Source organism: Paramormyrops kingsleyae, chromosome 15 (genome assembly GCF_048594095.1).
Source record: "Paramormyrops kingsleyae isolate MSU_618 chromosome 15, PKINGS_0.4, whole genome shotgun sequence".
Taxonomy (NCBI): Eukaryota; Metazoa; Chordata; class Actinopteri; order Osteoglossiformes; family Mormyridae; genus Paramormyrops; species Paramormyrops kingsleyae.
Window position 1 is genome coordinate 134,729 of NC_132811.1, and position 21,378 is coordinate 156,106.

The window sequence follows — 21,378 nt, forward strand, 5'->3', positions numbered from 1 at the left end:
AAGAGCATTTTTTTCTTAATGGCTTCCAAAACGATAAAGATCTTATCCCAACATTACCCATGTCCTGCCCAGATCGTCCACTCCTTCCGTGTGCCACGCCCCCTCGTTAACCTCGTGTGGGAACCCCATGTGATCAGCTGTTTCTGGTTGTTGTCATTAGTCCTCTGTATTAACTCCAAGTTTCAGTTTGTTTCCCCAGTCCGGTCATTGGGTGCGTTCAACTTGCTTATAGCGCTGGCTTAAAGCAACGCATTCTGATCCTGACGCAATGAATTACGGTTAGATGTATTGCGACCTCTCACCCGGCTGCACAAACTGGAACCACCTCCGTGACGACACACCTTTGCCCTTATTGGCTGAAGAGTTTAGCTACACGCATGTATCCCAGGCAGTTCTGATGAATAATCTGCTATTTTTCCTGAATATCACATAAAGCAGTGAGAACTGGTTTTCAGTTAATTTACCTGGTAAAATAAAGTTTAAATAAATGACATAAATGCTCTAATAGTACACGTAAGTTAGTGGTTTCTTTATTGTTAGTTACTGTAATGTTGCGCTGCTTTATTTGATTAGTCGTCCAGTCTGTGAAGAAGGCATTCAAGTAAGAATTGCATTGTAGTAATTGTAGTCATTTCCTGGTGCGTACAATTTATATTAGGTCAGCGTTCACGGTTCGACTTCTGATATTCAGTCAAACTGGTTTGTTCGACTTTAAAGAAATTCGAGTTCTAGCGAGTTCGAGAACCGAGGTACCACTGTATATGTTTTTTTCAGATTGGTCACGTGCCCATCGTAGGCGCTTTCGGTGATCAGCATGCGCAGTCTGACTGGTCTGCGGCTGTGCAGCCCCACACGCAGCAAGCCGCAATGCACTGTGTGTTCTGACACTCAGCATGCGCAGTCTGACTGGTCTGCGGCTGTGCAGCCCCGTACGCAGTAAGCCGCGATGCACTGTGTGCTCTGACACTCAGCATGCGCAGTCTGACTGGTCTGCGGCTGTGCAGCCCCGCACGCAGTAAGCCGCGATGCACTGTGTGTTCTGACACTCAGCATGCGCAGTCTGACTGGTCTGCGGCTGTGCAGCCCCGCACGCAGTAAGCCGCGATGAACTGTGTGTTCTGACACTCAGCATGCGCAGTCTGACTGGTCTGCGGCTGTGCAGCCCCGCACGCAGTAAGCCGCGATGCACTGTGTGTTCTGACACTCAGCATGCGCAGTCTGACTGGTCTGCGGCTGTGCAGCCCCGCACGCAGCAAGTCGCGATGCACTGTGTGTTCTGACACTCAGCATGCGCAGTCTGACTGGTCTGCGGCTGTGCAGCCCCATACGCAGCAAGCCGCGATGCACTGTGTGTCCTGACACTCAGCATGCGCAGTCTGACTGGTCTGCGGCTGTGCAGCCCCGCACGCAGCAAGCCGCGATGCACTGTGTGTTCTGACACTCAGCATGCGCAGTCTGACTGGTCTGCGGCTGTGCAGCCCCACACGCAGTAAGCTGCGATGCACTGTGTGTTCTGACACTCAGCATGCGCAGTCTGACTGGTCTGCGGCTGTGCAGCCCCACACGCAGTAAGCTGCGATGCACTGTGTGTTCTGACACTCAGCATGCGCAGTCTGACTGGTCTGCGGCTGTGCAGCCCCGCACGCAGTAAGCTGCGATGCACTGTGTTTTCTGACACTCAGCATGCGCAGTCTGACTGGTCTGCGGCTATGCAGCCCCATACGCAGCAAGTCGCGATGCACTGTGTGTTCTGACACTTTTCTATCATAGCCACCTTTAACTTTTTCAGCAATTTTTGGGGGCCCATGACCTCATCGTCGGTTTAATGGTTAACCTTCCTTAGACTACTTTTGGTTGGTACTGACCACTGCATACTGAGAACACTCCACAAGACCTGCTGTTTTGGAGGTGCTCTGACACAGTTGTCTAGCCATCACAATTTGGCCCATGTCAAAGTTGCTCAGCTCCTCACACATGTTCATTTTTTCTTGATTCCAACACACCAACTTCAAGAATTGACTATTCACTATAGTATATAATGACACCCTTGACATGTGCTATTGTAATGAGATAAATGTTATTCACTTCACCTGTCAGTAATGTTAATGGTACAGCTGATCACTATATATACAATATACTATATAAAATGCTTATCAAATGCTTATGTTTACATACAGTATATGCACACTTGTGACTGAAAGGCTGCTGGGTCGAATCCCTGACCAGCAAGATACCATTGAGGTACCCTGAGCAAGGTACCGCCCCCAAGAACTGCTCCCCAGGCACTGAATTAGCTGCCCCCTGCTATGTCACAATGTCACATGAGGGTTAAATGCAGAGGACACATTTTGTTATTGTGCTGTGGTGTGTCAACAATGAAAATTAATCAATTTCACTTTACTTAAAGAAAGTACCAAAAGTACGGCAGGCCTACTTCTTTGTGATTGTTTTCCACTGGAATAAAATCTGTTACCAGTTTTGACATCACAACACGAAGCAGGATATTTTTGTACGGAATTCGAAAAATGGCTGTAGTGTATTTTTGGGCTGGAACATGTGCGATATTAATACCAGCATCGCATGTTATGCACATGCATTTTTTTCATCGCTAATCAGCGAGACCAAGATCAGGCTTTTTCATACCTTCATACTGTATAGACAATATAGTGCAGGGAATTTAAATTTTGTTTTGTAGCAAGCTTTGCAATTTTAATGATTATTCCTTTTCAGGATTATCTAATATATGTTTAATAATCAGCTTAAAATTTACCTCCGTTGCTTTTGCATGAGCGCTGCATGCGTTCTCTGACACAATCATTTTCATCATTGCTGGTTAAATCACTCTTAGACGTGTTTGTGAGAAACTTATGTTAAACTTCCTTTTTGTTTCATAAATAGTCCAATATTTAATCACAAAAAAATAATACCGTGTTGTCCTAGTATATTGTACAAAATACTTTACTTCTTGTCATGCCATCCTGATCTTTTTGCATCTGTTCTTTCGACCAGATCGCAGTTTAAGTTTGGGTCTCTTCGTTTGTCCATGCATCCATTAGTATTACTTTTTTTTTTTTACTTTGTTTATTGTTGTTTTCCGAGTTCGCAACTTATTTCCTAAGACAGCAGTCATATTGTGTTTAGAAGCAGGGTATTTGCATAATCAATCCACAAGAAAAAGGGTTTCAAGTCCCACCCCAAAGTACCAAAAAAGTATCCATGCTGGTTTGGCACTTTAGGTACTAAAATTTCTGTTACTGGTACTTGACTGGGAGTGCCCATCGGGCTGTGTGGTGGCGTGCTGGATCGATATCAGGTGTAAACAATATAAACTTGTGTGTTTGTCATGTATTGTGCCGTAATATCATGTGTAGCGCTTAATGCTACCTGTTGTAAATAATGTGTGTATGTGCACCTACCGTGTTGCATGTGAGTAGTCAGGGCAGCCAACATGGTGGGCAGTATTGTACAGTAAGTGTGACCCGTGCCACATCATGTAAGTTAAAAACTTGCACATGCAGTTTCTGCTTCGCTCCGGTCATATGCACACTTGGATGATACCATGTGAAATGAGTTAGCATGTTGGATGTGTTTCCAGCAACATTTGAGTTTGGTAGAACACAGCCAACAGACACTTTTGATATTGTGAACTACTCTGTTCAGTGCTGGTGTAATTTATTTCGAAACCGAAATGTTCCCAAATGGTTGATTATGACTGTGATCAATCTTAGTCGTAGCCAACTCAGTCACAATTACCATAATGTGTTCTGTGTTGAACATCTACTTGTGAATTTCGGTTCCACCTGTGTCAATAAATGTATTCATTGATTCATTGTGTGGACCAAACCAAAAATGATGTACCAAATGAGACACGAAAAAAATGCATGTACTATTACAGCCTGACTAATCCTATATCCTAAATCCTAACAATAACCTCAGACCTTAACAATAAAATGGAACCCTCACTGTGAACTCTAACCCAAAATCCTAAACCTAAACTAAAACTTGTAAAGCCTAACTCTAATTCTAAACCCTATCCCTACACTCAAATTTTAATCCCTAATAACAAACCCTCACCTAGGAAAATAATCCTTAAAAATGTAATGAACAAAATAAAATTGATTGATAAAAAACCCAAAACCCTAATTTAAACCCGAACCATAAATTTTATACTTAAATGACTGCCATAAACCTTAAGCCTAACCCTAAAACCTAACCCTAACCCTGATCATGTACTCTAAATAATAATCTTCATCTTCCCACTCAATCATAAATAACAGTACACAATGCATGTACTAAATCCCATGTGATATTCATACAGTATATACCCACTTAATCAGGACAGGGAGGGGCCACACCAGACACGATACCAGCGCACAAAATGGGCAGAGTATACAAACTATAAACATTGTTAGAGCCATAGCTGATCATTTCATTTCATATGCCTTTCATTATTCATTATACAATAATTTCATATTTGTCTTATTTCACTGTACTTATTATTGATTTTGTCATTGAGGTGATAGTAGCATCTGTTTCTGTTGGCAATAATGTGTAAATCGAGACCCCTATATGTAGATGTGGGGCCTCACCTTCGATGGCAAACGGCTTCCCCACAGTCAGCAGCTTGCAGTCAGCATCGATGGAAACCTCGTAGTCCAGCAGCGCCTTGTCCATGATGAAGGCGTCCAGCTGGGGAGGATCTGACCTTCAACACAGTGGGGAGAGGGTCTGTCAGATGTCGGCGTGAATCCCCCATCTTCGGCTCGCGGGTGGAGTACACATCTGTCACTGCTTCATCAACTCGGCTGATAATAACACGTATTATTTCTCGAGGGAACTTACGCTTGATTACAGGAACAAGGACAGTTAATTAACACTTTAGAAAGGATTAAACATCACAAAAGTAAATACAGCCAGTGGTAAGGCAAATATGGAAAAATATGTTCCATGGGCACCAGATTACTTCATTACTTTGCTGACCTCTGTTCTGCTGCAGACCACTTCAATCATAATGGATTAATACTCATAGAGATGCTTAGAATGGAGCTCACTGCTGATACACATCTTTGTGGTGAGCTAAGGGGTCTACCAGCCCCACTCCTAACCACAGGAATTAATTCAAGGTTATTATGAAATACCACTTATACTTCTGTAATTCTGCCCATTTTAAAGTTTATCCAAGGAACTCAGGGGAACCATCCAGAAAATTCCAGAATTGTCTAAGAAACCAATCTGTTGAAGAAGACACAGGGATACCTGTACAAAACATGTTGAAAAAAACTGAAAAATCTGAAAAATGTCAGCAGAAAATTTTGGAAAATCTCATTTTCCCAGCCTCTATTTCACTTTCTTTTCAACAAAGAAAAGCCCAAACATACAGCCATCCACTGGCCTTGGCCATGGTTCTGAAGCCATGACAAGGTTCTCGCCATATCTCTGAATGAGCAGAGCTTCCCGGGGGCCGGGAGACCACACTATGTTTCTGAGCTTTAGCCTCGGTAACCACCGTTAAAATGTCCTGCGTTACACTCTCTTCTTAGGCAGATGCCATTTAGCATATAGCTAATTGTGTGAGAGCAAACACACAATCCGTTACCCCTGTCAAATATAGGCATATATTTATAGACTTCTATGTCACAGACTGCTGACGTCCCCCCCCCAGAACCTGGATTGGCCAGAGCCTCGTAATTGGACCCGCTTACTTGAGCGTGGAGACCCCATCCGGTGTGGTTGGCTCGTTGAAGCGCCTCATATACTCGTACATCTCAGGGAAGCTCTTCTTCATGTAGTCTTCGGCGCTGCTCTCCCTCACCGTTCCGAAGCGGAACCCATGCGAGGGGTGGTGAAGCTGAGGAGGGGGGGGGGGTTATAATGAGTCCCAAAGTCATGCTGTGTGTTAGGAAAACTGGGCTGTGATTCTTAACACAGATATGAAGCTGCACATGCAGTGATGGCCATTTCACATTTATTTATTTAGCAGAAATCCAGAAACGACACAAGCGAGGATCAGACAGTCCAAGGATCAATTGTGGTTAAGAGCTTCGCTTAAGGGCTCAACAAATAGGGTGTGGAGCGGCAACCTTCTACTGGAAGTACCGAGCCCTAACCCACGGAGCCACATGCCAAAGCCAAGCGGCCGGGTTTTTCGATACCCTAAATTCTGCTCGTTTTATGACGTTTTTCAGATCCCTAGTGAAGGACACATGGATTAATTTAGGACCTAGCCAGTTACTCTTTTCACACTTATGACAAATAACTTTCATTGTGGCAGATGTCAGTTTCATGATCATGGGTTAGTAACTGTCAGGCTTGCAATAAATTGCATCATTAAATAATATAAAAGTGTTCCTGTTTGCCAATTATATGTAAATAAGGTAACAGAACAGTACACTGTTTTCATGGGAGCTACTGGTTCACAAAAAGCCTTCAAACTTCACTAGAAGGATGCAGAAGTTCTCCAAGGCTCCCATGTCATTCCGTGGGCCCGAACTGACAGCTTCAGGCCAAGAGCACAAAAACCTGCACTGGACCACCATCAGTAAACAGAATAACTTTTCCTCCAGTAGCCTTTTATACACTTAAGGTCATGCTGATCTGGATCTGGTGCGACGGACTGCAGGTCCTTCACAGGGCTTCTCCAAAATCACAGACAGAAAACATCTTACGGTCAGCAATTCATTTTCCCGAAAGGTTTTTAACTGAGAAAGGAAGCACACATCTATCAAGCTGCATGTACAGGGGATCCATGCTGTGGACAGATACAGCAGTTTCAGCTCACATGTATGGAAATAAATCTCCATTGAACTGCTGTCAGCAAAGCAATTTGCCCTGCAAAGGACCAGCAGTCCATCTAAGGCAGAGCTGTGGTACTCGAATTCAGACATGGACTGGAGTCCAGCCTCGAGTCCACATATGAATGGACTGAATTTTGTCATGTATTCGGGTGATTGTTGTAATTATAATCCTTATGCCAGAAATTCTCTTTTTCACAGCACCCACCTGCTCCACAGAGACACAGGTGAGAGTGAAGTTTGGGAGCAGATCGCAGGGTCAGTTAGTGTTCAGCACCCCTGGAGTAGTTATGTTTAAGGGTCTTACTCAAGGGCCTAATGGTGGTGTAGCTGATCTGCTGGGAGTAGGAATCAGACCAGCAATTTTTCGCACAAAGGAGTCTTAACCCCCATTGTGCGCATTTAAGCCATGAAATGTTCACAGCACTTGTGCTTCATCAAAGCAATCTGTCAATGTTGCAGTGTGGAGAGTACCAATCAGCATAGATATCTGCCCCTGAACACTGTGTGCGCACTTTATCTACATTGTGTACTTTAAAAAAATTACAAAATGTTTAATAAAAAGTTTGTTAAATACCCATTGAAAGAAATTTAAGTTTTATGTATATTCTTTGGTTCTAAAATCAGAACCAAATATGTTCCACAGGATACAGTCATGTTACAAGGGAAATTAATAATTACTACAGAATGCAGTGGAGGTGTTTCTATTACACTTGTGTTTGACAAATCATATACTTCTAAGATGAAAATAGTTATTTCTTAGTTAGTTTTATACAAATAAAATTTGAAGTATTCGTTAAGCCTTTAATTGATTGGTTTTTAAATTCAGGCACATGGTCCAGAACTGAACTGGTGTTTTTCTGTCATCTGTTCTATCTCAGACTTATCCCCCTGTTGGACTCGGTCTCGACTCAGACTCAATTTGTTAGCGATATGGTCTTGACTCAAACCCAGGAAGGGTGAACTCGATCATAACACTAATCTAAGATACAGCTCCTTACACCGGCACTTCTCAGGGCTTCTAGATGGTGCTGGACTCAGACGAGCAGCCCACGAGCTGCTAGAAGACCAGCCTTAGCCATCCCCTATACACTCTGCAGGGGCATTGCTAGAAATTCCAGACCCCCTGACAAAATGTCACTTTTGGCGAGTTTTACATTTTTACATATAATTTTATGTATTCAGGGGCCCCTGTATCTGTCAGGGTTTCCTTGCCCCCTCTGCACCCCTGACAATGCACCCATGTCACTTCCACTCTGTATGCATATGCTCGCTTACTTTACTTTCTAACTTTCTAACTCCTCACCACAATCAGGTATGGATAGATGTTACATTTGGTTATTTATCAGACAGTTCTGTCCTAAATACAATCGAGACAGCAGCAGGCTAAACCACTGGGCCCATGATTGGAAGGTTTTTGGTTCAAACCCAGCCTCAGCAGAACAGTCACATGTCCGTAGGGCTTTGATCAAGGCGCTTAACCCCCAGACCCCTGGGTGCTGCTGCAGGTGGCTGCTCTTCGCTGCCAAGCTTGCTGTCACCTACATATGTGTCTGTGTGTCATGGAGAGCAAGATGGGGCAGAGGGAAGGATAATTTCTCTATCGGATCAATAAAGTGTCATTATTATTTTTTCAGACTGTTTCCCCAGTTCTCCGCCAAGGGAATGGCAGCATCGTTCTGTCAGCCATGGAATTTGAACCAGCAACCTTCCAAACAGGAAGCCCACTGAGCCAAAAGTGCCATCATCGGTCACTTTCACCTCTGCCATATTAGTAATGTTAGAACTTACAACATACACCCATAACAAACACAGGATGCACATAAAATGCCGGATGTCCCCAGTTGGGCCACTGACCTTGGCGTCATGGATGCCAGACAGCTCCTCGAAGGTCTTCTCACCTACCATGACGGCAGCCAGGTTGGCTGTGTAGCTGGAGAGCACCAGCAGGCAGAAGATGGCCCAGAGGTTCATGAGGAAGCGGCCTGTCCAGCACTTGGGAGTCTTGCTGGACACCGTCCTGCCGAAGAGGATGGCGTAGCACAGGTTGAGGGCCGAGGAGTAGGAGAAGACCTTGACGCGGTTGCGGCCATGTGGTGTCATGCCGAAGGGGCTCTTCCACTCATAGAGCGTGAGGAAAAGTGCGGTGATGTGTAGTGACACGAAAATGCCCATCCACATGGACCAGTGCAGGGGCCACATGAAGGCTCCAATGGGGGCGGCGGTGTCCTTACTGCGCACCAGGATGCCCAGGCTGGTGGAGAAGAAGGGGATGGTGAAGTCTATCACCTGGCTGCGGGCAGAGTTGATGCTGAAGCTGGTGACGGCCATATCGGCGGCCCCTCTCAGGAGGTCGCCCACCAGCCCCGTCCAGCGCCCGCCCTTCCACGCCCCGTACTTGCCGTCACCCACAATGTAGAGATTGAACTGGAAGTGCATGTCCTCGGCCAGCTTCTCCAGCAGGTCGATGCAGTAGCCGTAGCAGCACTTGCGGATGTCCTTGGGGAAGGATGACTTGTTGCCCTGCTCCAGGTCGTGGAAGAGGCGGTCTAGAGCGTCAGAGTCGTTGATCCGTGGGTCCAGGCATAGCTGCCCAGCGGGGCAGCTGCCGTCCTCGTCCACCTCGCGTGTGAATACAAAGGGGTGCTCCACCAGTGTGACCACACGCAGCCGGCTGCCTGCCACCGGCACTGAGGCGTCCCAACGGACATCCCTGCGCCGGTCTTGCCCCACTGCCTGCTGTCGCTGCGAGGGCCCCGGCCACAGGCCCTGCTCCTCCACCTGCAGCTGGCTGCCCTCCCAGCTGCCCACTGTTACCCAGGCTGGCTGCCCCACTGCATCCCGCCGCAGGCTCCAGATGTGGAAGCGCTGGGATGTGAGCACGCGGGAGATGTTGCGCTGGACCTTGACAGGGCCAGTCAGCCCCAAGAAGGACGTGTTGGACAGGAACCTGAAGGACAGAGGAGGACAGAAGAGGCCTGTGACAGACATCTGACCTGCTGCATATATCTGCCTGGCAACAGACGAGCCTAATTTATACCCCAGGATCTCGGACCCCATGGCAAGTAACCGTGAAGAGGCACAATCTGCCTCAAATGACTGGGACGCAAAACTTGCAGCTAGAAACCTTCCCGTAAATTAGCCTCGTCATGCCTCTTTGGAGATGAGGTCACCCAGGGCTGAGAGGGTGGATGCATCCACCTCACTGGCAGGTTCTGACTTGAGCTAATGACAAATGCATCGATGGCGTGTTACGCGTGACCGCAGCTGAACTCCGCAGCGAGACACCCAAGGGGAGGGGGATCAAAGCGCGTCAGCTGGTCTGCGCCTTCCCATCATTCATTTCACCTCTCTCTGTCTACTGATAGTCTCTCCCTTGGAGAGGTAGGTATTGAAAAGTTTGGTCTTGTCCTTAATGAAGAGACATGTCACTCAAAAGTAATCCCTTATTTCTGTGTTGTGATATTTATACATGTGTTAAAATAGCAAACAGAATGTTCCACACACACTGTCCGGTCAAAAAAATCCATTGATGGTATATTCTGGCTGTTCAGTAGATTCAGGTACTCAGCTGACTTTATGGCTGCATAACAGTGATCCAATCATTGTTTAAGTATTTGCTGACTTAAATTCAAATGACTTTTTTTTTTTTTGCCCAGGCAGTGTGTGTACATATGTGTGTGTGTGTGTGTGTGTGTGTATTTAAGACATTTAAGATATATGGTGGTGTTTCCCTCAATTTGTTGATGTAAAGCAAACTCAAGTCAATCTCCTCATGGATGAAAATGGATGGGTTGATGTTATAAATATGTTATAACATCAACCCATCCATTTTCATCCATGAGGAGATTGACTTGAGTTTGCTTTACATCAACAAATTGAGGGAAACACCACCAAACATCTGTGTGACCTTCCTGAACAGCTACAGACAGCATCGTGTCCTTAACATCCCTGGACAGCCCAGCATCACATTCTCTGCTTCCTGTCCCACAGAGCCAAGGCACCGGCTGCTTGGCACAGCAGCTCCTATTCCCACTGTGCCTTCCGGCGCTTTTGAATACGGATCTATCGCTGTGCTGCACCCTTCTCTCTTCTTGGAAGAGATACGGCCCAGAAAGCTCTGTGCTGATTGGCTTTGGGAGACTTAGCAGGGCTGTGCTAAAGGCCCATCCGATAAGAACTCTCCCCCCGGCAGCAAAAGTGACTCACTAAAACTCATGAATAGCTTAACCCCCCCCACACACACACACATTTGCATTGTGGGTCTGCCTGATCGCTCTCAGTGTGCGGCATGCTTCTCTGCTGCTTAAGAGAAATAACTGCAGGTTACATCAAAATTAAAATGTGAAAGGAAAAGGGATTGCGGAGAACTTTTCTGATGTACCAAATGCTCGTTTTGTAAGGAAAATAAGATGATTTCTTTGAAATTCTTTGAAATTCACAGAGAGTTCCTCGCCTCGCCTGCCTGCCGCTGTACAACGCCACCCTTCCACCCCGCCGACGGAAGCAGCTTCCTGGCCTGCCTGCCGCTGGACAGCGGCGCCCTTCCACCCCGCCGACTGAAGCAGCTTCCTGGCCTGCCTGCCGCTGGACAGCGGCGCCCTTCCACCCCGCCGACTGAAGCAGCTTCCTGGCCTGCCTGCAGCTGGATAGCGGCACCCTTCCACCCCGCCGAAGGAAGCAGCTTCCTGGCCTGCCTGCCGCTGTACAGCGCCGCACTTCCACCCCGCCGAAGGAAGCAGCTTCCTCGCCTGCCTGCCGCTGTACAGCGCCGCCCTTCCACCCCGCCGAAGGAAGCAGCTTCCTGGCCTGCCTGCCGCTGGACAGCGGCGCCCTTCCACCCCGCCGAAGGAAGCAGCTTCCTGGCCTGCCTGCCGCTGGACAGCGGCGCCCTTCCACCCCGCCGAAGGAAGCAGCTTCCTGGCCTGCCTGCCGCTGGACAGCGGCGCCCTTCCACCCCGCCGAAGGAAGCAGCTTCCTGGCCTGCCTGCCGCTGGACAGCGGCGCCCTTCCACCCCGCCGAAAGAAGCAGCTTCCTGGCCTGCCTGCCGCTGGACAGCGCCGCCCTTCCACCCCGCCGAAGGAAGCAGCTTCCTGGCCTGCCTGCCGCTGGACAGCGCCGCCCTTCCACCCCGCCGAAGGAAGCAGCTTCCTGGCCTGCCTGCCGCTGGACAGCGCCGCCCTTCCACCCCGCCGAAGGAAGCAGCTTCCTCGCTTGCATGCTCTGACATCAGCAGGATCTTCTGCATTTATACACAGTTTTAATTTATAAACTGGGACTTTATTTTGGATTTCAGATCAGTTAGGGCGATTTTAGAGTCTGCGTTTGCAAATCAGGTATGGGCCTCATGATGAGTAGAGATCAGTTAGAGCGATTTTAGAGTATGCATTTGGAAAAGTCCCCATTTTCACTCATCCATACTGCAACTCTAAAACAGAGTTTTCAGAAGCACAAGACTGTGAGACCATTTACGAAGATTTTCATTTTGGGGGGTTGAAAACTCCAGGGAAGTATGGATGAATGGCAAAACCTGAGACTATTGTCTGTATTTTTGAAAATGAAATGAAAGCATAGCAGTGTAGACATAACCCTTTAATGGATCTGTTCCTGTCCCCCAATAAGGAAATAACAGCGATGCCCTTGGATGGACAGATGACTGGAAGGATGGATGCCATCTTCCCACACTTCCTTAAAGAATGCAACCGGAGCCTGCTAACCTGGCGATGTACTGCCCGGAGGAGGGCACCTCATGCTTGTTGGGCTTGTCATAGCAGTTGACCATGTTCTGGATGAGCGCCAGGTCAGGCCGCACCACGGTGGCAGCGGCAACAGCCCGGGCCACCAGCTGCAGGGCATCACGGATGTAGAAGTCCAGCGGCTTGCGGTCCACTTCCCCGTAGGCCAGCAAGCCCAGCGGCAGACCAATGGAGTGCAGCGTGTCCGGGCTCAGCGGGTGTGCCATGACCCAGTGCATGGTGGGCAGCGCCAGGCCCAGCTCATGGGCGCTGTGCAGCACTGTGGCAGCGCACTGCGGGTCGCCGCCGAACAGCAGCACCGAGGTGGGCGGGGGCCGTGCCTGCCGGAAGTGCTTGGACAGGAACTCGTGCACCTCCATGTCCTCCTGCTCTGCCTCTGACAGGTTGAGGGCCCCGCGCAAGCGCCAGCGGGCCCCAGGGCCACCCTGCCGGCTCTGCAGCTTGAGCAGCTCCAGCACTCCGGCCTCCTCCCAGCCCTGACACAGCACTGCCATGCCCTCGTTCCAGCCACTTCGCCGCAGCACCGTCAGCAGTAGCTCCGTCAGGCCCGACGGTGGGATCCGTGTTGCCATCTGCAGGTGGAACCGGTTCTGTGGCAGAGAGGCATCAAAGATGAACAGCTGGTAACTTATAGTGTTATACCAACATGATTGGCCCTTTGAAGCACAAGTGCTAAGCATATAATGCTGCTGCCCATATAGGAGTGCCGTCCTGGTGCTCTGGGTCAGGGCTGAACTAAGCAGTTGCTTAGGGCCCAACGACCATCAGGGGGACACCAATCTGATCAGACAGTCAGAATGGCAAGGAATGGCAACTAGGTTCAAACAAATTTTGCTAAGGGTCCTCTGCGGAGGAAACTCATTTCTGCCATTTGTATCCATGATCTGATTGTGTTTCGGTCATTACCTCATTTCAGTCCTATCCTCATGACCATAGATGACTGGTAAATCAAAGCTTTGCCTGCTTGTGCTTTACCATGACAGAATGGTACAGCGTTCACATTACTACTGATGCTGCACCGATCCGTCTCTCGATCTCGTATTTCTTCCCTCACTCGTGAATAAGACCCTACCCATGGGGCTCGGCTGGGCAAGGTAGTCTGAATGAATTGGTAGCATTATTATAATTATTTTGCTTAAATTTCAAATTAAATTTAGATATCATGAAACTAGCCTAGTTTTTATCTCAGGTATGATCACTCTATCATGATTGGACCGAAATAGTCACGTGTCACACATTGGAGGGTATAATGTGTAATATTTACAAAATATACAGATTGTCCTAACTACAAACAGAGTAATAATAATTTTGTGATTTACATGTGTTATACTGTTAATTGTGAAATGAAAAATTAGTTTTGTAATACTAGTGATGGAATAAGAGCTCAACAGGCAAGACGTAGTGTGAGGTAGATCTACCAAAATAGCGGAAGTTCACTCTGGTGCCAGTGATGTTTTATTGTTTATTCAATGTGGTGGATTTTTTGGTATATAATTATTGTGTTTCATATAAGGAAAAACTGCACTCTCTGCCAATGAATGTTTGAATGTATGGTTGGACATTGGATTTTTTTCACTGTAATATTAAGGAATGATTGCTTAAAGGAAGGCATTCCTTTCTATTCTACTGCTATATAATACTTCTTTAAATTTCTTTGAGATTATGCTAAATCTTAATGGAAAGGAGTAACAAAGTTAATCTGATCTTTAATCTATCTTGTTCAAGTATTTCTTTTCCAAATCGATCTATGCATCCGTTAAAACAATAGAGCATGTATTTCTGGTCTATTGAATGAGGGAGATTCATTGACTAAAACATTCAGCAAAACAGTCTGCGATTTGATTCAGGCTAACTTACATTTAATGTATATATGTAGGCCTATGTGTATGTAGTATAATAACTGTATTCAATAGACCACAGCAATCCATACATGACAATGAAATAAGTGATTAAATCAAAAGCAGTAACAACGAAAGCATGACCCAAGTGAGTTTGGCGGCAGCCAAACAGTGAAAAAAAAACACTCATACTTCTAAACATAGTGAACAAATACCAAGTGACATAACTTCAATACTGTGGAATTTAATTTGGATACAGTTAGATAATCAAGCATAATGTTTTTTATGATTATTGAGCAGATGAATGGAAGAAAGCAGAAAAAACTGCTGTAACTTTTATAGCTGCTTATATTATCCATTTGCTATTCTTTTTTTTATTTACAAGAGAGTTATGGTGATAAGTCTGATCGCAGAAGAAATGCGCCTTACAGTTTTGCATGCCTGGTGTTTTTTTTATTTTTTATTCATTCATCAGAAAAGTGCCCTGTCATGTTTAGGGGACATGACTATAGGCCCATGGGTGCAGAGCACGACGTGTTGAAGAAGTTGCTCCACCCATTGTTTGTATGTAAAACAATTTAAGTGACACACAATTTTCTTGCAAATTTCATACAAATAGGATGTGTTATAGGACAGTTATAATTATAGTTCATATGTGGAATATGATTTAGAAATACACTCTGCACGGCGATCCGTAGAGCTTATAGCGCAAACAATATTATATAATTTGCTGACAACTGAAGTGTTACAGTATATGGAGAAATGTGGGAAATTAAAACCAGCATACTGGATGAACTGGTATATCACCCAGCGCTATTCTGCAGACTGTAAAATGTTTGTTTGCAAGGGAATATCACATGGCTGTCAGTACAAAAATATACAGTGACTGGTAAGCAGACTAACTGGTGGAAGGTTATATCACTGGAGCAGGATCCACACCTGTGTCTGCAGCCAGAAGCTGCACAGTGTGACTTCATCAATGATGCGCTGCTTCGACTTCCCCAATATGGTGGCCAATTCATCGCAGTTGCAGGCACTTGACAGCAAGTCCAGTAAATATACGTCATTGGTATTAGCATTTTACTTCTAACTGAATGAATCGGAATGTTTGTGATGTGATGCTTGGCAATATTAGGGTATATGCTGGAGTAGAGTGAGGCTTCATTTATTAAAATTAAAAAAGCAACAATTTAAATGTGCTTGAGATAACTGTCTCCTGAAAATTAGTTATATAAGTGCATAATTTACCATAAGCAATGCTTAACTGTTTTTTCTGCACTGGTATCCTTGTAGTACCAGTATCATGATACTTAGAGCGGTATTGGTACCAAGGTCATCGTTTTGGTGACAACACTACCGTAGACCAAAGTGATCTTTTGCCACCATGTTTGTGAAATGTTTGTTGCTGAGGCATCTGTGTGTGTACAGCCTCTACCCTAACCCTAACCCAATGCCTTTCTTCCAGGTCTGGTTAACTTACGGTGTACATGTATGTGTACAGCCTACCCGATGCCTTCCTTCCAGGTCTGGTTAACTTACTGTGTACATGTGCGTGTCAGTCGTATAACTGACGCCATGTCTGTGTTCTGTACCCAGGAACAGTTAGCTATCACAGTAGATGCCTGCCATGTTCGAGTCCGACTAACCACACTCTGGCCTACCTCGTCAAGTGGGCCCAGGCACGGTACGGAGCAATCACATTAGTCAAATGAGTAGGACTTTGGGGGTCAAAAGTGCTTGGGAATGGTATGGATTGGCTAGTGTGAGTACACCTTCAGAAGCGGTTCCCTGTGGCACAAATCTAAGCTGTTCCAGAGACGCAAGTCTAGCCACCCTCAGGGTGTAAAATTTCCCCGTGATCCTGGATCAGAATCTCAACCCATCTGCTGTGACCCCTTCCTGACTTTGTCTCCTTAAGGTGAACTTCTGTGAGTCCATGTAAAAAAAAAAAGCACTAAGATAAGCGACAGTGATTTAGTATTCGGAGCATCAGCACACAGTGATCCAGCCACATTAATCAAACCTTGATCTTCACAATCAGCGAAGGGTTTTCCCGGGGGAAGAGAAAGGGGGGCTTTGTACCGTCATGTAGTGGGAATCAGACGCTCACTGAGATCAGAGAGGCTGGAAGTTTGGGGGGGGGGGGGTGCAGAATTTTGTATGTAGGAGAGGTGGTGAGGCTTTTAGGGGGTGCAGAATGAGGAGTGTTTGCAAGGAACATTACCCAGAAGGCAGGAAAGACGTGATGAAAACCAGGGCGTGTTCACCAAAAAGGTACATTCATTTAGCTGTGGTAAACCCCCCCCTCCCCCATTTGTGTGGCAGACAGAATGAAAGCCCACACAGCAACTGACCTTCAAAGTCACGAGGAAAAGTTTGTGAACCCTTTGGAAGAGGTATATCAACCTTGAAGATAATGACCTCTTGAAATGCAGGCAACTGGTGTTCCAATCATCTCAGCCGTGCGTTTGAGCTGACCTGCCCCCAGCTTACTGCCATCTTCCCATCCGTGCCTCATGTGACGCTGTTGACCGTCCCAGCAGGGGTGAGTGTCACAGCATAACAAAAGATCGACTATCATTTTGCGAAGTCAAAGAAAACAGAAGGAGCGAGATGGGGGGGGGGGGGGTCATAAAATGAACAACGGTGTGGGGGGGGGGGGCTTGGAGAGTCGTGCCAAGTTGGGGGCTTCCCTCCTGTAGCACGGCCGATGATGCATTATGCTGACAGGACCTGGGCGACAGGCAGAGCTAACAGAGGGAGGGAGAGAGAGATTCGGAAAACTGCAGGGGATGAAATGGGAGGGTGTGTTGTGGGGAAGTCTGATGAAAACATCACAGACGCCACAGGCGCTATGACGCCCTGCTCACATTATGCAGGGCGCCTCCCACAGGTTCCGAGCAGCTATTACTCACATGCTACACAGTAGGGCCTGCTGTTCCATGGGGATGAGAAGCACACCGCACACATCGCCGCCATGCAGGACTATGCGTGTGAAGATCTTTAATTAATGCTAAGTGCTTTCAATTAATGCTGATACCCCTAAATGGTTCCTGATAAAAATCCAAGGTTAATGCATCCATTCAGCTAAACCAAGACAGTGAGGCGGTAATAGCGACATTCCGCTGTGATGCTAAAGGAAGCGGGAAGTGTGAGCAGGACAGATGAAACGTGACTCGGTACAGGAGGAGGTGACGATGGTGTTCGCTTTAGCGGTATGACCTCCAGAGAAGGGGGTGGCAGTGGGCGTCACCTGGATACTGCAGGCTAGGCAGGGGGTGGTACAGAGTCATTCCAAAATGCCAGCAGCCGTTTGTATCTCTATCTCTCTTTTTCTCTGTGAATCTCCCCAGGGGCTGAGTGCCCGCCCCCGGTCCCGCCTCGGAAAAGCACCTGGCATCGCTCGTCATGGGCGGCACGTCGCCATAATCGGCAGCTACTTAGCATTCCAGAGGAATATGGTGCTGTCATCCTGTGTTAAAAGAATCTCGGGGAAAAAATGGAGGTGGGGAACACGCCTGCCATGACTAGGGCTACCATGACGAGGCCTGCCATGACGAGGCCTGCCATGACAAGGGCTACCATGACGAGGCCTGCCATGACTAGGGCTACCATGACGAGGCCTGCCATGATGAGGCCTGCCATGACAAGGGCTACCATGACGAGAGCTGCCAGGTGGCTGGAGCCTCCATATTCCAGCCTAATGTGGACCTTTTATGGGTGTCTTACACTCCTTTGTTACGGCTCGCTTAATTTATCTGTGCCAGACTGCTGGTATTGATGGCAGCCAAAGGGCATTTTCACTTTTTTCCCGCATTTCATATCGGTTATGGTGAGAAAAACACATGCCTCTTGGACGACTCTTTCGGACCTCGGCGACCTCCAACCACCTCCGGGTCTGCAGTGTCATACTGGCCTATTTTCTGAGAGCAGAATGAAGACGAGTGCAGGGGGGCAGGACTGTGAATCCCAAGTGGGCCCCCGCGGCCCCTCCCCCTGACCAGGTGTGAAGCCATCCTGCCACTTTCCTGGGGTAGATCTGCACCCCCTGGCTTTTTTTTTGTTTTCCGTACTGCTGTAAAACCTCAAAGCTTCTGAAGCCCCACAGGGAGAAAACAATAACAACGCGTTTAACGCATTACCTCCTGCTTCCTGTTTGGATTTGGCCCGATGACACGGCATTTATCTGCATTTGGAAGCCGACACACCTGCTAAACTGCAGGCTTTCATAACAGCGACCGGCACTCAGGCCCCGCTGCTTTATCGTGTGGGAAGCCCATCCAGCCCAGCCACTGCCCGCGTTCAGGTCAAGCCTCTGGACATGGTCGCTGTGTGCAGATAAACAGCATGTGATGAAAATGAGTGACAGGCTCTTGTTTCATTGTTCCTTGTGGGGCCCCTGATACATTGTGAGCCTTCAGAGAAAGGAACCACCTCCTCTGTTATTCATTATTCTCAATTTAATTTAGAAAATAAGCTGGGAGAAGCGATAACCGTAAACAAAGGAGTTCACTTCTGAAAAACGCATCATACCTCAAATAGCCCTTAGCAATTAAGCAAATGAATTGTGATATTTTTGAAATGCAGAGTAAAGCCAGAGCAGGACTGAGAGCTCCTCCGTCCGGCGGGAGGCTGTATTGCAGCCAGCTGCCATCAGCCTCAGGGACACTGGGCTGATTTTCACACCCTGCTCATTGTCCTATTGCACTGTACATATGAGGTCCACCAATAATGCTCCTGGTTAAGATACCTGCTGCTGCACTGGGAAGAGAAGCAGAGCTTGCTGGCTTTCACCAACTTGACTGAAAATCAAACTCAAGTCTTCAAAGGCTACAAAAAGAACACGGCCAAAGCCGGCAAACGAGAGCAGTGTTTATGTACAGTATGCATCATACTCATTTATTTCAAATCTTCTGGCTGATTTTCTGTAAACATATAAGGTTAGCAAAGCATGATCTTAAAGATTATAAAGTATGTGAGCATTAGAACATTTTTTGACCGCAGGGCAAAGCCACTGGATTCCTACCCTTGCAGCAATATTCCAACTTTAGAGTTACATCAAGGTTAGATTAAACTTTTGCTGCGATAGATGTTCTTAAAGTGAGAATTCCCACCTCACAGTGACTGCAGATAAGCCCTCTGACAGCGAACCTTGAGGCAACATTCCCACTTTGTTGAAATATTGAGGTTAAATTGAAGTTTTTCTTTCCCTGGCAGAAAGCCAGACTGCCCAGAAGGAAGGGACACAGTTAAAAGCTCCACCCAATTAACACCCCACATATTATCACGTCACCTGTCAAATTTCAATCACATTATAGACATGTGACTGAAAATGGTGACGCAGGAGGTAGTGCTTTCGTTCAGCAACCAGAGGGTTGCAGGTTCGAGCCCTGGTTCCTCCTGACCCTGTCAAAGTGTCCTTGAGCAAGACACTGAACCCCAAATTGCTCCCGGTGTGCAGGTTGGCGCCTCACGGCAGCCTCTGTCCCCAGTGTGTGGATGTGAGTGTGGATGGTGAATGTGAGGCATGAGTTGTAAAGCGCTTTGAGTGCTTGTAGGAGTAGAAAAGCGCCATATAAATGCAGCCCATTTACCAAGTGTGGTGCTAGTGGGGGCAGCTACTGTGTAGCATTAGACCTTTGATTGTGAAAACAAAATTCTTCTCAGCTACTAAATTCGATTTATAAATAACTGCCATGTGCTGAATGTCATCTTAGAAGGCGTCTGTCACCAGAAACAAGCTAATGAGAAACATGCAGCTCATCACTGGGGTCAAGTGTGCTGTGCAGGTGAGAGGTGGCATTCGTCAGGAGACTGTCAGTGGGTCTCACCCTGCAAAGCAGAGAAGAATCTCTGGTGACCCCCCCCCCCCCCACCACCACCACTACCATCACCATCCTGCAGGGGAGGGTAGTGCTAGACAGGCAGGGCAGAAGCTCTCATGCAAAAATTCAGCTCTTGCAGCTCTGCAGCAGACACTGTGCTGCCAAATTTGGAGGAGTGGCAGGTCAGTTGAGGTTCATTCAAGAATAGAACAATACAGCCACATCCATCTATCCATCTTCCATGCACACACAAGTACATAGTAATATATCCATCCATATATCACATCACCTAATCATGTACGTAGGACAGGGTCAGACTGAGAAGGCCAGAGGAGCACAGAGCTTAGAGTAAGAGGAGAGACCCTCAAAACAGGACAACGTGTGTATGTCTGTCTGTCTATCTCAGTGCTGGGTTAGCACCCCTGTGGCCCCATGATGGCCTGGGCTCCCGTCTCTGTGCTGCCTGGGATGGGCTCCAGGCCCCCCTATGGCCCCATGATGGCCTGGGCTCCCGTCTCTGTGCTGCCTGGGATGGGCTCCAGGCCCCCCTGTGGCCCCATGATGGCCTGGGCTCCCGTCTCTGTGCTGCCTGGGATGGGCTCCAGGCCCCCCTGTGGCCCCATGATGGCCTGGGCTCCCATCTCTGTGCTGCCTGGGATGGGCTCCAGGCCCCTCTGTGGCCCCATGATGGCCTGGGCTCCCGTCTCTGTGCTGCCTGGGATGGGCTCCAGGCCCCCCGATGGCCCCATGATGGCCTGGGCTCCCGTCTCTGTGCTGCCTGAGATGGGCTCCAGGCCCCCCTATGGCCCCATGATGGCCTGGGCTCCCATCTCTGTGCTGCCTAGGATGGGCTCCAGGCCCCCTATGGCCCAATGATGGCCTGGGCTCCCATCTCTGTGCTGCCTGGGATGGGCTCCAGGCTCCCATCTCTGTGCTGCCTGGGATGGACTCCAGGCCCCCCGATGGCCCCATGATGGCCTGGGCTCCCATCTCTGTGCTGCCTGGGATGGGCTCCAGGCCCCCCGATGGCCCCACGATGGCCCCATGATGGCCCCATGATGGTCTGGGCTCCGGTCTCTGTGCTGCCTGGGATGGGCTCCAGGCCCCTCTGTGGCCCCATGATGGCCTGGGCTCCCGTCTCTGTGCTGCCTGGGATGGGCTCCAGGC

General features: G+C 47.8%; 1 protein-coding gene across 3 annotated transcripts in view; it reads right to left on the reverse strand.

Moving 5' to 3' along the window:
- grin3bb (glutamate receptor, ionotropic, N-methyl-D-aspartate 3Bb) overlaps positions 1-21,378 on the reverse strand; it is a 92,620-nt gene that overhangs the window by 12,866 nt on the left and 58,376 nt on the right. For all 3 annotated transcript variants that reach the window (XM_072700022.1, XM_072700021.1, XM_023843718.2), the window contains 4 exons: positions 12,510-13,138; positions 8,649-9,741; positions 5,703-5,848; positions 4,590-4,705 (listed from right to left, as the gene is read on the reverse strand). In XM_072700022.1, coding sequence (XP_072556123.1) covers positions 4,590-4,705; positions 5,703-5,848; positions 8,649-9,741; positions 12,510-13,138 — 1,984 coding nt within the window. The remainder of the gene's footprint in view (positions 1-4,589; positions 4,706-5,702; positions 5,849-8,648; positions 9,742-12,509; positions 13,139-21,378) is intronic.